The 14,241-nt window shown below is 40.9% G+C and overlaps 1 protein-coding gene across 2 annotated transcripts; it reads right to left on the minus strand.

The window, feature by feature from the left end:
* Positions 1 to 119: 119 nt before the first annotated feature.
* Positions 120 to 13,810, minus strand: LOC127657933 (ankyrin repeat domain-containing protein 34A-like). 2 transcript variants are annotated; one of them, XM_052146945.1, is made up of 3 exons: positions 13,652 to 13,810; positions 6,174 to 6,266; positions 120 to 2,293 (listed from the first exon to the last, which is right to left on the minus strand). In XM_052146945.1, the coding sequence occupies exon 3, from the start codon at positions 2,193 to 2,195 to the stop codon at positions 624 to 626; it is 1,572 nt and encodes a 523-aa protein (XP_052002905.1). In that variant the 5' UTR covers positions 2,196 to 2,293; positions 6,174 to 6,266; positions 13,652 to 13,810; the 3' UTR covers positions 120 to 623. The 2 variants fall into 2 exon arrangements, with proteins under 2 accessions (XP_052002905.1, XP_052002904.1); XM_052146944.1 differs by lacking the exon at positions 6,174 to 6,266.
* Positions 13,811 to 14,241: the final 431 nt, after the last annotated feature.

A 14,241-nucleotide genomic window follows, 5' to 3' on the forward strand; every position in this document is an offset into this window, starting at 1 on the left:
TTTTAATTCTATAACACTATTTTCCTTAAGTAGATTTTTTAATTTTAGAATTCAATTTTAACTTAAAGTTTTTATCTACTTTAATCAATTACTAACTTTTTACTTTATATTTGTCTATTGTTATGCTTGAAGAAATAAACCTTTGAGTTTTGAACTACACATGTTTACATTATTGGAAAACAAGAAGAATTATCTTCCCAATTATTCCACAGAATATTACATCACAGACCAACAACAGTAAAAAAGCTGAAAGCTCTAACAGTGCTAATAACAGAGAAACCTGTTGAAAACAGAATCTGTGAGGTCTCGTCTGAGAATTGCGGCAGATTCAAACATCAACATCATTAGATTCCACTGACACAAATGGGTCTGTCTCATCTTTACGCCTTCTGAATTTGTATGGGCAAGGAATAATTCAAATAATATCAGAATGGTCTGCATCAAAGTGACCAATTTTCTTCCATGATCTGAATTTGGAAATTATTCCAATTCCAAAATGCTTATTTGTTATGTATGCAGTATGTTCTGTAGGAGCCAAATTGAACCAGAGCAGGTGTGTCTCAAAGAAGATGGAGATGAAACGGCCTCTCGGCCAGCACTAACTCTCTTCTTTTCTCTTTCTCTCAATCTCCATTCATCTCCATCACTTTTTCTGTTAGGATTTCCCGGAAAGTCGAAAGCTGCTTCATCTGCTCCGTCTGCATCGAGTGTCTCCTCATCAGTTTCTTCTTCATTTTGAAATCTGGCCCACGTTTTGGGGATGAAGGGGCAACTGGCAGTAGGATCTTGCTTCCAGAGTGAACGGGAGAAGTGGGTTTTCCATTGGCCCGTATATCAGGAATGGGTCGCTGGGGGTTGACGTTGAGAGGAGGGAGGAACCCAGGTCGTGTGTGGGAGATGTGATCCAGGAGAAGAGTGCCTGATCCTCGCCGTTCCAACAGCCCTGGTGGACGTCTCCGTATTGTGATGGGAGACACAGAGTTAGGAATGCTCTCCAGAGATTCCCGGGAAGAGCTTGTGAGCAGGGACAGAGGAGAGGCATTGTACTTGCGCCGCTCCACAGAGACGCGTCCTGAATCTGGAGATCCAGGGATGGAGCCAGGGCATAGGGGGGTGTCTGACTCATAGTGTTCCATGCGGGTGAGTTTGGAATGTGGCAGTGCACGAATGCAGGCCAATGCCTGTGCTGCATTCTCTTGGGTCTCAGGGGCTGTATTTCTTCGATACAGTGACTGGTGCTGATGGACTTTATCGGCCCAAGATGGGCCATACAGTGCTGCACAGTCCTCAGAACAGGACCGGTCCATCAGCTTAGGAGAGGACGGGTCATGGGTTTCTATACTGTGCCTTCGGGACAGAAGCGGTCTGCCTGGACCTGAGACTGACAGCCCATTCATCTCCGAGACCAACTTATCCTCTTCTGCTAAATCCCCCTCCATCCGCTCTGCTCTTTCAGCAAGTACAGAGGGAGCCACCAGGCCCCAGGGCTCAGAGTTAAGTCTTTTTAAAAGTTTGCGGGGTGGCGGTCTCCTCTCACCCTGTGGTCTGCTGGAGGGTAATGGGAGTGCTGAACTCACAGCGAAGCTGAAGATAGTCTCCTCCTCACCAGGAGCTGAGCCAGAGGTATGGATCTCCACTTCAGATGGAGACATGCAAGCAGGTGATATTTTGTCCACCACACCTGGAGATGGTGGGGAGTTCAGATATTGTTTAGTCTTTTTAGTGCCAGAAGGAGATGTGTCAGTGGTTATAATGATAACCTCTTTGCCTTTAGCTTTGCAGGCATCCAACAAGACCCGGAGGGTGTCTCTGTCACCCCTATTGATGGCGTGTATGAGTGCAGAGGCCCCGCTGTAGTCTTTCAAACTGGGATCAGCTCCGTTTTCCAACAGAAGTGCCACCACCTCTTTACCTGCCTGTTCTGCACACGCATGCATCAAGGCGGTACGACCTGATTTGTCAGGGATGTTTGGGTCTGCCCCCTTTTCCAGAAGGTATCGCACCATTCTCTGCCGGGTCTGCGAATCGTCATATCTTGCCAGACAGGCTGCAATAATAGGCGTCTCCCCTCTCTTGTTCCCTTCATTAATATAAGCTCCACCCTCCAGTAGAAGGCGTGCAAGGCGTAGTTTGCCCTGGAACACCGCCTTTAGAAGGGCATTGCCCTCCGTGTGCAAGGCACCTCCATCACCCATTGTGTCTCGCTCTCCTCCTCTAGATTCCTAGAATCTCCACACTTCTCCTCCTCCAGCCTCAGCACAGTTGGGACATCCCAGCTCAGATTCTGGTCAACCTAGAACAAAAACAAGCAAAAGACACTAAGCAGGTATACAAAAGTCTGAAGATGCGTTACGATTCATAGGATACCTATGCAGTATTCACACTGAGCAGAAGATAATTATAATTCAATATAATATATATACAATATAATATATATATATATATATATATATATATATATATATATATATATATATATATATACTGTAGTACCCCCAAAATGGAAATGTTAGCATAAGTCACCATTCAATATCAATGCATCTTATTTGTGAAAAAGTGAATGGTGACCGAGGCTAACAATATGGAACAATATGAGGGTGAGTAAATGGTGACAGAATTGTAATTTTTTGGCTTAACTATGCCTTAAATATGCCTCATAATTGTAACCCCTAAGTTTACTAATAAAGAACAGTTGCTGTTTAATATAAAAATAGTTTGGTTAATTTATCAAATGTATAACCCCCCAATTTGTCTCATAAACTTACATACCGCTTGCAGAATTTCTACAAATATTAGAGATGAAAGATCATATTTTTATTTATTATTGCCCTTCAGAAGCTACATAACAGATATTTACATATATTCCACAAGACAATATAATAAAAATGTACACAAATCATCCTGTTCAAAAGCGTGCATCCCCTTGGTTCTTAAAATAGTGTGTTGTCTTCTTGAGCATCAATAAATGTTTGCAACTTTTATAATAGTTGTATATGAGTTCAAAAGCTGGATTTCAATATCATATAGCCACTGTTGGAAAGAAGTCAAATGTGCAGGAGGTGCTGGGAAACCAAAGAATGTGTAGTACCTGGACGATTAAAAAAAAAAAATGTTTTATTCCAATTTGGACTTCCCAATTCCCACTACTTAGTAGGTCCTCGTGGTGGCTCACCTCAATCTAGGTGGCGGAGGACAAGTCTCTGTTGCCTCCGCTTCTGAGACCGCCGGTCCGCGCATCTTATCACGTGCCACATTGTGCGGGACACCACCGAGTCTCCGCTTGTGGAGCTCATGCTACTCTCTGTGATCCACGCACAACTTTCCACGTGCCCCATTGAAAGCGAGAACCACTAATCGCTACCTCAAGGAGATTACCCCATGCGACTCTAACCTCCAAAGCAACCGGGCCAATTTGGTTGCTTAGGAGACCTAGCTGGTCACTCAGCACACCCTGGATTTGAACTGGTAGTCAGCGTGGACGATATTTCTTTAGAACAGCGGGCAGCTTCACTGCTCAGAAGAAAGCAGAAACTCATGCACCACTATCACAAAACTGATCAACTGATCATCGAGGAAGCAACACACCATTTTAAGAAGCAAGGGAATGTAAACTTTTGATCAGTTTAATTTGTGTAAATTCAGGTATTATCTTGACTTATGGAATATACGTAAATATATGACAAATATTGGAGCTTATTCAGGGCAGTACTAAAAAACTAAAAGTAATTTATAAGATCCCTATTAATTTATGATGAACATCTTGCTGATTTTTAAGCAGGATATAGACTTGGTATGCACTGAACTGTATGTGTCTTACTTACTAATATGTTAGGACTATGCTTTGTTTGACAGGAATATTGTTCCATTACCAACAAAGATGTTTATTCAGGAACACATCCTACCTAGCAAAACTACAGACACCAATTTGACACAATCTTATCGAATAAAATCCCACAAAAGTCTCAAAGCACATAATTCACACTGGTAAGGGGTGTCTATTTACTTTATTGTGTTCTGAACACTGTGTTCAGCCACAACGTGCAGCCTTGCACTCTTTAATAGTCTCTTTTCCATTTTCTCTGTAATAAATGCAGGAGAGGAGATGATAATGACAGTCCAGTAAAGAAAAGAAAATTGACTTCCTGAGTAGCCCAAAGAGCATCAAGAACTTTGACAAGCTTAGCCAGCTCTGCACATGTACAAATTATTTATAATATGCATTTATTTTCTAACACTCACTAATACCACAGATGTACCCAAACCAAAATCATGTTCTACGTGTTGTTATCTGTACTAATTGCATACGAGGGATAAATTAAAATTCACTCAAAAAGGAAAATTCTGTCAACATTTGTTTAGGGTAAACCATCCCTTTAAACATATTTACAACATTTAACCATTTTACTGAGCTGAGAAAATAATGACGTGTGCCAGGATTAGTGTGAAAGATTATTATAATTACCAGACCAATAAAACCCCCAAAACTGCAAATCTAAAATGCCCCATGTTGGGGCACACGTACACAGTGACCCTCAATCAGAAAGATTCCCATTGTCCAATGTTTGATCTAGACCAAATGTGCACAGCAGATCATGACAAAAACTATCCTGATAAGACGATTAGAAAGCAACAGAGGGTGGGGCATGCGGGCATGCAGTCCAATAACAGCGTTATTAACATGCCGCAGCCCTCTGAGTCAGCTCAAACTTATTTGAAATTCAATGAGCTCAAAATCACAGAACATATTGATATAGGCACCATGAGGAAGGAGCCCCACCTCCTTTTTAGACAGAAACTAATCAATGAGCTACACAAACAAGGGAGGAGAGTGAAATAGATTTGACTATAGGTTGGCTGTAGATCTTGTATTGTCAGTGAGTTGTCAGGGTGTTGTAGCTCTTGAAGCTGGTGACGTTAAATGACTGTTCTGGGGACAGCGGTGGAAAGGAGAAACATACAAGATAAATTTGAGGTGTTTCTACTATTTTGGTATTTCTCACACCTGAAGTGAGAAATGTATCATCCACAGTGAAAATGTGCTTATTCCTATAAAATCTGATCTGATCTGATGTCAAAACTGAAACGAGACATTCTGTCAAACTCTCTGTACACATCATTTGATTGGTCTTCTCTCTACTTCTCTGCAGAAAGACCCTGGGCTTTGGTGATATGGAGTAGAGATATGAAAGCCGTGGCATCATTGAGAGTGTGTGTGTGAGCTGTGCAGAATTCACCTCCCTCCAGCATCACATGATACACCCACACACGCCGAGCTGCTCCTCCTGCCTCCCCTCTTAAGGAATTCTCTGTGAAATCAGAGCCAGCTCAGCCCAGGAAGGCAAGAGGAGTGCCATTTTTGCATACTGATTATAGGATGTGGTGAGGAAAGTATAATCTCAAAAATCCAACTTTAAGTGTCTACAGCATTTGAGAGGGTGAGGTTAATCTCCTGTCTCACACACAGGCAGCATGGATGACTCATCTCCATGATCGACTCACTGAAGAACTATGCCATAAAGACTTAGGACAGGCATTGTCTCTCTGGAGATCAGCCTAACCGAAACCCAGGTGTGCATGCTGACCTGATCTATGCATTATAGTCAGCCTGTTTACATGCTCTAGCGAGGAGAGTATCAAGAACATAATAAAGTGCAGTATTCCATAAAGATGTAGTGTGCAATTTTTTTATGTTAAAGTATACCTTAACCCAGCTTAATATATAGAGTTAACTATAAGTAGCCGTGTGTAAGTTGATTTCCCCTAAAACTGTCTCTGTGGTATAATCAAAAACTTGCTCTGCTTCTTTGAGCAACCCGAACAACCTAACATAGCAACAATCAATTACTAGGTTTCCATCCAACTATTATTGTACACATTTTTATTTGACACTTAAGAAAACCTGAATGGAAACACATAATATGCGCACGCTAAAACTCAAAAAATTATCTTAAATGTTTATGCATAAGTTACCTTCCTTACACTCCTTCTCAAATCAAAGCAATTCTATCAGAAAGACTCGGAACAGCATAGCATAAAGGGAATAACAATTTATTGTTGAACAATGAAATAATAAAGTAAAGGCTGCGTGGCATAACCCCCCAGCTGACGGTCCGGGTAGACTTTAGTAAACCATCAAATCCTGCCAGGGAAGATGGCAGGGTCGAGGAGCTTACCCCCGTCAGACGAAGACTTGCTGGAGGTGGTGGGGAGGAGGCGGTTTCCACATTGAAACCTGAAGGTAGCAGAGTGGTTGGCTGCTGGCAGACCTTTAAAGAAAGAGGTGAACAGTGATTGGTTAAATAAAAGTATGAATGAACTGATGAAGTGTTTCGCAGTAGTCTCCCTAACAGAACTACCGCTTGTGCTTCCATTTCCATCAGAGAGTCTTGGAACAGCATAGCATAAAGTGATTAACAGTTTATTGATCAACAATAAAATAATAAAGTAAAGTCTCCTTGGCGTAAGCCCCCTTCTGACAGTCTAGGAAAATTTTTGCAAACCAAAGATTCCTGCCGGGGAAGACAGCAGGAGCGAGGAGTCTACCCCTGAAATACTTTTAATCCTAGGACCCCTAGGATTGGGGGTTGTGCAATACCCTTGAAAAGGATAACCAAATCTTATTACACATGACGGGAAGGGGGCGTTGGTTGTGCAAAACCCTTGAAAAGAGTAAACAATGCTTGCAATGAGTTGTACGAAAATGGTACCTTTCATGAATTGCTTAATATGAGCTGAGCTTGGTTGATTGCAGGTTGAGCCATATGTATGTCTTGTATGGTGAAAAAGACCATCGTCCCAGCATCTTAAAGGAAGAATCAGGAAGACCTCATGGAGCAGCTGCTGTAGCGGCTCCAATCCTGAAGGAATGGCCAGAATATGCTCAAGGGGAGAGACCACAGCATATTAGCATGTCGAAAAGATGAGATGCAAACCAGTGGCGAATCACGGGGTCCCCCGAAGAATGAATAAATAAGGGGGAGGCAGCTGAAACATGATTCTGTGATTTAAGATAATATATCATCGAGGCATATGGGCAAAAGGACTTATCAGGAATTTTAGATATTGAAATGATGCAACCATGATCTAAACCAGCGTTTCTCAACGGGGGCGGTACCGCCCCCTAGGGGGCGTTTGGACAGTGTTGGGGGGCGGTGTGAACGAGGCAGCAGAGAGGGGGGCGTTACTCAGAGGTACTCAACAGGCGGCCTGCGCAAAAATCTTTTCAGCTCTTCTCCTTAGCCTATGTCTTCGTCTTGCTCGGATTACTGCTGCCACTTCACCAGGAGGATATGCCAGGAGAGCCGCTTCCTAAGTTACACATGCTTTTAAGAGGCAGAGAATTTTCAGCGCAAAATAGAGGCGCGCTTTCACCGGCTTTTTCTGTACATAACGTGGAATACATAATTAGGCGCATAATTAGTGCTCAGGGCTCACACTAATGACCATAATTAATTAAAAAAAGTGGCTGTTTTTGACGTTGTTTTTTTCTTCAGTTCAGTTCAGGTGGCCGAGCTGTTGTCGTCTTTGTTCGTCATTTGAAATCAAATGACCGTTTGTAGGCTATTCAAATTTGAAGCCTAGTATACATTGACTAATTGAGTGCGCGAACGACCGCTGCTTTTTCATTGGCCATTTAGGTTAGTTACGTTATTGTTCACGTGATTGGAGGATCATGAAGAGGTCAGAGGGCGTTTGTTCAAAAAAGGTTGAGAACCACTGATCTAAACTGTTTTTGTTTTTGACAAGAATTAAGATTGTTTAAGGAATATAAATATTAATTTTATTCAACAACAACAACAAAAAAACCCTATCAGAAAAGGTTAAATGTCAAGAAGGCAGGAAAACTAGAGAATGTGACGAGAATTCCCCACACCTCAAAAAGCCATAAAATGCCATGAGAAAAACTGCTTCTAAAAGAATGTCATCAAATTTAGAAAAACCTGCTCTGGGATAGGAAATAAGGAGGTGTAGGATGTCTAAAGTGATAGGAAGCTGTTTATCAGGAATGGTAGGGAACATTTTTCTGATACCTCTTAGAATTAGCCAGATGGATGGAAAGAAGTAAAGACTGTGGAGTTTGAGTGTATGACATCTGAATGCCCACCACCATTTTATTAATGGATGAAGATTTCAATAATCAGATGTTAAAACAGGAAGCAATGAAATCATAGACAGTTGACACTAGCACTGGGAATAACGAGGTCTTGTGAGTGTTGCTAAATGAAGAATATTGAGACCAAGCAGAATCATAAACTTTGAGCGTAGAGGGGGCAATATCATGCCTTATCAAATCTTTAGCGGAATCTAGCAGGGGCAAAAGGGTTTAAACATACAGTGTGGATCTGTCAGTGGCACAGGAATAGAGGAGCAGAGAATACAGACAGAAGAAATATTGGAAGGATTCAGATTATCCTGCCAACAGAGAATTAAATGTGGGGACTACTTCTATACACAGTTGTGAGCCGGACAGTGAATAAATTTAACCACATGATGCCGAAATGGGCCTGTCAGTGGGGTGAGTGGGTATAGGTTTTGGGAGCGTCTTGATGTTTGCTTTGGTGAGGCACCATGCCCAGCCTTGTATGGGGTTAAAGTATGTGAAGCAAAAGACGTGACGTTCGAAGTCGAAGCTCTGATAAAGCCCGTAAAACCAGCAACAGGATGCATGGTCTATGACATGTAAAGATTCAGTCAACTGAATATTCAGTATCTGCTTGGTAAGAAATGCGAATCCAGCATGGTGTATCAAGAGTGAACAAATCTTAATTACCTGCCGATAAATGTAAGCTGTCCTGACCCCAAATATATTAACAGTGAAAGGAGTGGAGCGCAAAATGCATTGTAACTTCAAAAATAAATGAATAACGCATTTTGGCAAACATAGTTGTAGAACTAGGAGGAGTCTATGTCTTACCAGCAGATATGGAAAATTAACTGTAGTGGAATTTAAACAAGCTTTTGAAATTATGAACACTTTGAAAAAAAAAAAAAAAGGAATCCAGCAATGGTTTATCCAATGACTAAACAAAACCTTACTTACCTGCTGCTAAATGTAACTGCCCCAACCACGAGCACATTAAAAGTGATTGGAGCAAAGACTGATATGCAATGATACTAAAATAAAATGTATTTAGGCTAACATAGTTGTTAAACTATATGTAACTAATGAGCTATGAAATTTGGAACATTGATAAAGCCCTAATGCTTAGAAAGTCCCCATTGATTGAAACATGATCTGAACAGTGATAAGAGAATACATTATTTACTATGAGCGATATAATACACATTTCTGCACAGTAATAATGCCTTAATGAGAAATATAACATAAACATGACTGTGGAATAGGAATCACATCCCTGTTTCACTTGATCATATAAGGCAGAAAAATGCATTGTGCTGCATGAAATGAGCTGCGGAGCCTGTCGCTAGGTGTAAGAGGTGCGCAACAACGTGTGGTGCTTCCTTATTTAGAGAACGCGGAAGCAGACATGAAGTAAGAAACACTTTGTGATTTAAGTGCGATAGGAGCGACCAACAAAACAATGAGTCATCTTACTTGAATGGAGTAATAGACCCCGTACGATATGCATTTGTGCATTACAACATGCAGGAATAATATATCTTGATTCCTCAATAGGGGTTTCCTCAGTCATGAAACACGGTAACTGAATCATGCATTGTGAACTTCAACCGCCATGGCACGGTCGTCACGTTGTGAAACACGTGTTCGCCAACCATAAACTATGAGAGCCGATTGCTCTATGGAAATTAAATATTGCTGCTTGAATGTGATATTGATGCAGATGAGGGTTGTGATGACCAGACAGCATTGCCAGCAGAAAGCCTAAGACCCTTAAACCATCCTATAAATGCAAAATTATGAATATGATAAAGATTCATGCGGTGGCTGGACTGAGGGAGGTCTCCTACATAACTGAGATCTAGATAAAATCCGGATTTGCTGATAGTTTATGCCCGACAGATTTGATGAAAGTTGAAATAGAGTGGCGACATAGTCAGGGAGGGAAGGCGGCTTCCCAAGACGTTATGTGAGTTGGTTCACCTGTGGTCTGGATAGATCGGGGTTAACAGAGATGCCTCGCTACCATATCTATTATTATTCCAAGAGGGCCGCGATCTAACTGAGATTCCAGAATTGCAGACTTGAGCTGCTGATCCTGGAAATAAGGTAAGGAGCAGTGATGTCGGACATAGTAAGTTGAAGAAAGAATTGACACCTGATGGCAGCAGAATGGTTCGCTTCTGGCAGACCATTAAAGCAAGAGGTGAACAGTAATTGGTTAAAGGAAATTATGAATGAACCGATGATGTTTACCACGTGAGTCTCCCTGAACTACTGCTACATTTCCATTTCTTCTAACATAGCCCTTGACATTTGGAAGTAGCTTATTCAGGTATATGGAGGCTGGCGCCATCATTATAAAAATGTGTTACATTCATTCTGCGGTGTCACCTGTTAGTATTTAAGAAAAAAAATTATAATTTCTCCAAAACCGCAAATCGAATTCTGCCCAAACCAAAGAGATCATTCAGCTCAAAATAGTAGTGGATGGAAATGTACAATGCTGCGCATTTTCTGTAATCATATTTTGAGGAATGTGCTTTAAAATGTTTAAACATTTGGATAGAAACCCATAATGGCATTACTTTGAGGTCTGTTTGGTCCGAACAATGGAAGACAGAAAAAAAACAGATCAGATTCAATCACTCTGTCCTCTGTGATGCAATTATTCGCTTGTTTACTAAACTCCAAAACAGATGTTACAGTATGTTGCTTAGGAAATAATAGAGATGCTGTTCTTACGTTTTGCACACTTTTTTGTATTGATGCACGCAGATTAAATGCCTTTGTGTGTAGACAAACAGTTCGCCATCATTTCATCATGTTCTCTTTGCTTTTAACAGCTTTTCTTGTGGAAGTGCATGCATGTACAAGTGTGTGTGTGTGTGTGTGTGTGTGTGTGTGTGTGTGTGTGTGTGTGTGTGTGTGTGTGTGAGCATGTATTTATCACTTTGTGGGGACCAAATGTCCCCATAAGGATAGTAAAACATTTTGTCGGTCCCCATGAGGAAAACAGCTTATAAATCATTCTAAATTATGTTTTTTGAAAATTTAAAAATGCAGAAAGTTTTCTGTGAGGGTTAGGTTTAGGGGATAGAATATAAAGTTTGTACAGTATAAAAACCATTATGTCTGGAAAGTCCCCATAAAACATGGAAACACAACAAGTATGTGTGTGTGTGTGTGTGTGTGTGTGTGTGTGTACCTATCGATAAGGTGAGTGGAGAGCTGTTTGACATTAATAATACCAAAATAAACTTGCCAATTTTGCATCATGTCGAGGAACACTTGCTGAGGGTGTGTGATTGTACCGCTCTGAGAGAGGGAGACGACACACTGAGCTGTCTTGTAGGGACAAATTATATCTAATTCTCTCTGCTCTTCAGACAGATGATGGAAATGAATATCATGTCTTCATTCTCATGCCTCTGAGAACCCCCACTGCTTGACTTTCTCTTTTTATGTAACAACAGTGTGCGACTCAAGCCTGCATTGGAGGTTTTGTGAAAAAAAAAAGAGGCTTTGCAGTCAGGCATTAGTGCCCCCTGCCATTCCCATGAGCTCTGTGGTGACTTTAAGCCACTGCTTGCCTCATTAGATCACACAGATCTAAGCAGGTGCACTCACTTTTACAGCAGCTCGGAGAACATCTATCAGCAGTGCTCTGATGACCCTGTGACCCAGTCACATCAGAACCGCTGAAGCAATTCATCGCTCATATTGGCAGCTTCAAAGAGAACCACCCTGCAGAGGGGCAATGAGATTATCTCCTTCATACTAAATTTTCTAAGTGGTCCTGACATGTCCTCTGGACTGCATTTATTGCTCTTTGAGTTTCTTGTTTACTGTTTACGTTGGCATGTTTATGGTCAGTTGTCATTGTACATGTTGTGCTGATTGTACATGTTGTGCTGAGGTTCCAGTGGAGTACACTTGGTCAGTAATGAGATGAATGACAACAAAACCTGACTCAACTAGATGGAGAGTTCAGGAATTTACAGAGATGAGAATGAATTCTCTTCCAATTCAAGAGCAATCTTTGCATCTCCTTGCACATAACTGCATACCAATGCATTCTCTGTTCTCAAACTACAGACTTCAGAAATACAAACAGCACAAACAGATAGGATGTTTCATGTGACTGAGAAATCCAGCAAAAAGGGGAAATGCCTTACATAATCACTGAAGTAAACAAATTTTAAAGAAGAATTTGACCACCCATGGTACTTCGATATATTTGAGTTTATACCATGGAACATAACGATACTATTATCATGTATTTACATGGTGGAACTCCAAAGACACCATGTTAACTTATCAATATGGGATCAACCTAGGTATTGTACTGTACTTCGACATACGATGACACATTATTAGATTAGATGTTTTCCAAATTGACCAAGTATGACATTATGTAGCCTACAGAGCAAAAAAAAAAAAATTATATGTTTGTGAAAAATTAATTCAAGTTCAGAGCTCATTTAATTAGATTAATTAAGAGCAAATGGTCGTTCAGACCGAACGCGTTCTTGCGCTGAAAAGCTACGCAGCGAAACAAATCAAAAGACGCATTTTTAAAAGTTCCTTTAAACTTGGGCACACCGTCTAAAAACATGAACGCATGTTGAAAATGAAAAACAATTGAAAACATCGCAAACGGACACAAAAACACGTCCGATGTGAACGGCCCTACCTGCTACAATTGGTCGAAAGAGATTCTGTGTCGCTGTCCGCGGTTCTGATCTCACTTCACTCGTAAAACAGAACTTAAAAGCAAACCAGACAAATGCATAATGTGTCCTGTGTTTTAGAGTGGATTTATGCACATGCACATATCTCGAGCCCCACGACTATTTTTAGTCTCGAAGCATCAAATTAGTTGTGTATTCACGTCAGCTCTCTGACTGACGCAAAGCTTCTGTGTACACAAATGAACTTCCCAATACCACACACACACACTTCAAACATCTGTCAGAGCAGTTTTAAGTGCACCAAATGCCACACGAAATGGTTATACTGTACTTTTTTGTTACGTAAAATGCGAGAAAGAATATTCTCCAACTGATCATCTTTTCCGTTTAGAGAAATCGAAATGAAATAGCCTACCACCAGACAAGAATCCGAATTGCGGTGCATTGAATGCGGTGCTGTTCACACCGCAATGGTTATGAAGCGAACAGCTGCAGCACCATGAACATCATTCCTCCGCTAAAACATCTGTTTCAACCTCCACCTAAAACGAGCAGCTCCTTTATCACCTGGTGAAACCTTTTCATATTCGGATGCCTACACATCATCAAACGACTCGCCGAAAATTGCACTATAAATGAGGTTAAATGTAAATTATAAAAAGACAAAATTAAGATATCACTGAAAAATATATGTACTTCTGCTTATTTTGAGCACTGATGAGCAGCTGAGAACGTTAATAGCAACTCTATTTTTATAGCTTGAGTTACAATAATTATAGAAATTGTAATAATGCGATTAAATTAATGAACTTAAATAGAAATGTGGCCCACAGCTGAACAGAAACACTTGCAGGAGAGTATCCCAAGACAGTCTCACCGTCTATCTGCTGTCTTCATGCCATCAGAGCGGCTGATTTTCGCCCGAGAATCCAATTGCTGTCTACCGATCCCCGTGTCTTACATCCCCCACAGCATCTCTCCTCCTGCGACCGAGAGTTTGGGAGACTCTGCGTGGGCGTGGAGTGGGCAGTGAGCTGATGCGAGTCTCCCACGATCACGCACAGACTCACTGAGGTCCAGCTTTACTGAACAAACCACTAACTGTCTACTCGCATGCTCATGATCATCTCTGCTTGCCACTAGGGGGGAACTTATGTGATTTTAAATGAATTATTTCTTTATTTCTGTAAAAAAAAATACCAACACCCTACATAGGTTATCATGATGGTGTGCTGTTTCCCAGGTTTAAGAAACAGAAGATATAGATTCGATGCATGCAGGGCATCAAAACGTATATAAATACATACAATATATATATATATATATAGCTCTGGAAAAATTAAAGAGAGCACTGGAAAATTATCAGTTTCTTTGGGTTTACTATTTAGAGGTAAAAATGAAAATTTGTGTTTTATTCTGTAAACTACTGACAACATTTCTCCCAAATTCCAAATAAAATTGTTGTCA

The sequence above is a fragment of the Xyrauchen texanus genome, chromosome 17, assembly GCF_025860055.1.
Source record: "Xyrauchen texanus isolate HMW12.3.18 chromosome 17, RBS_HiC_50CHRs, whole genome shotgun sequence".
NCBI classification, from domain to species: domain Eukaryota; kingdom Metazoa; phylum Chordata; class Actinopteri; order Cypriniformes; family Catostomidae; genus Xyrauchen; species Xyrauchen texanus.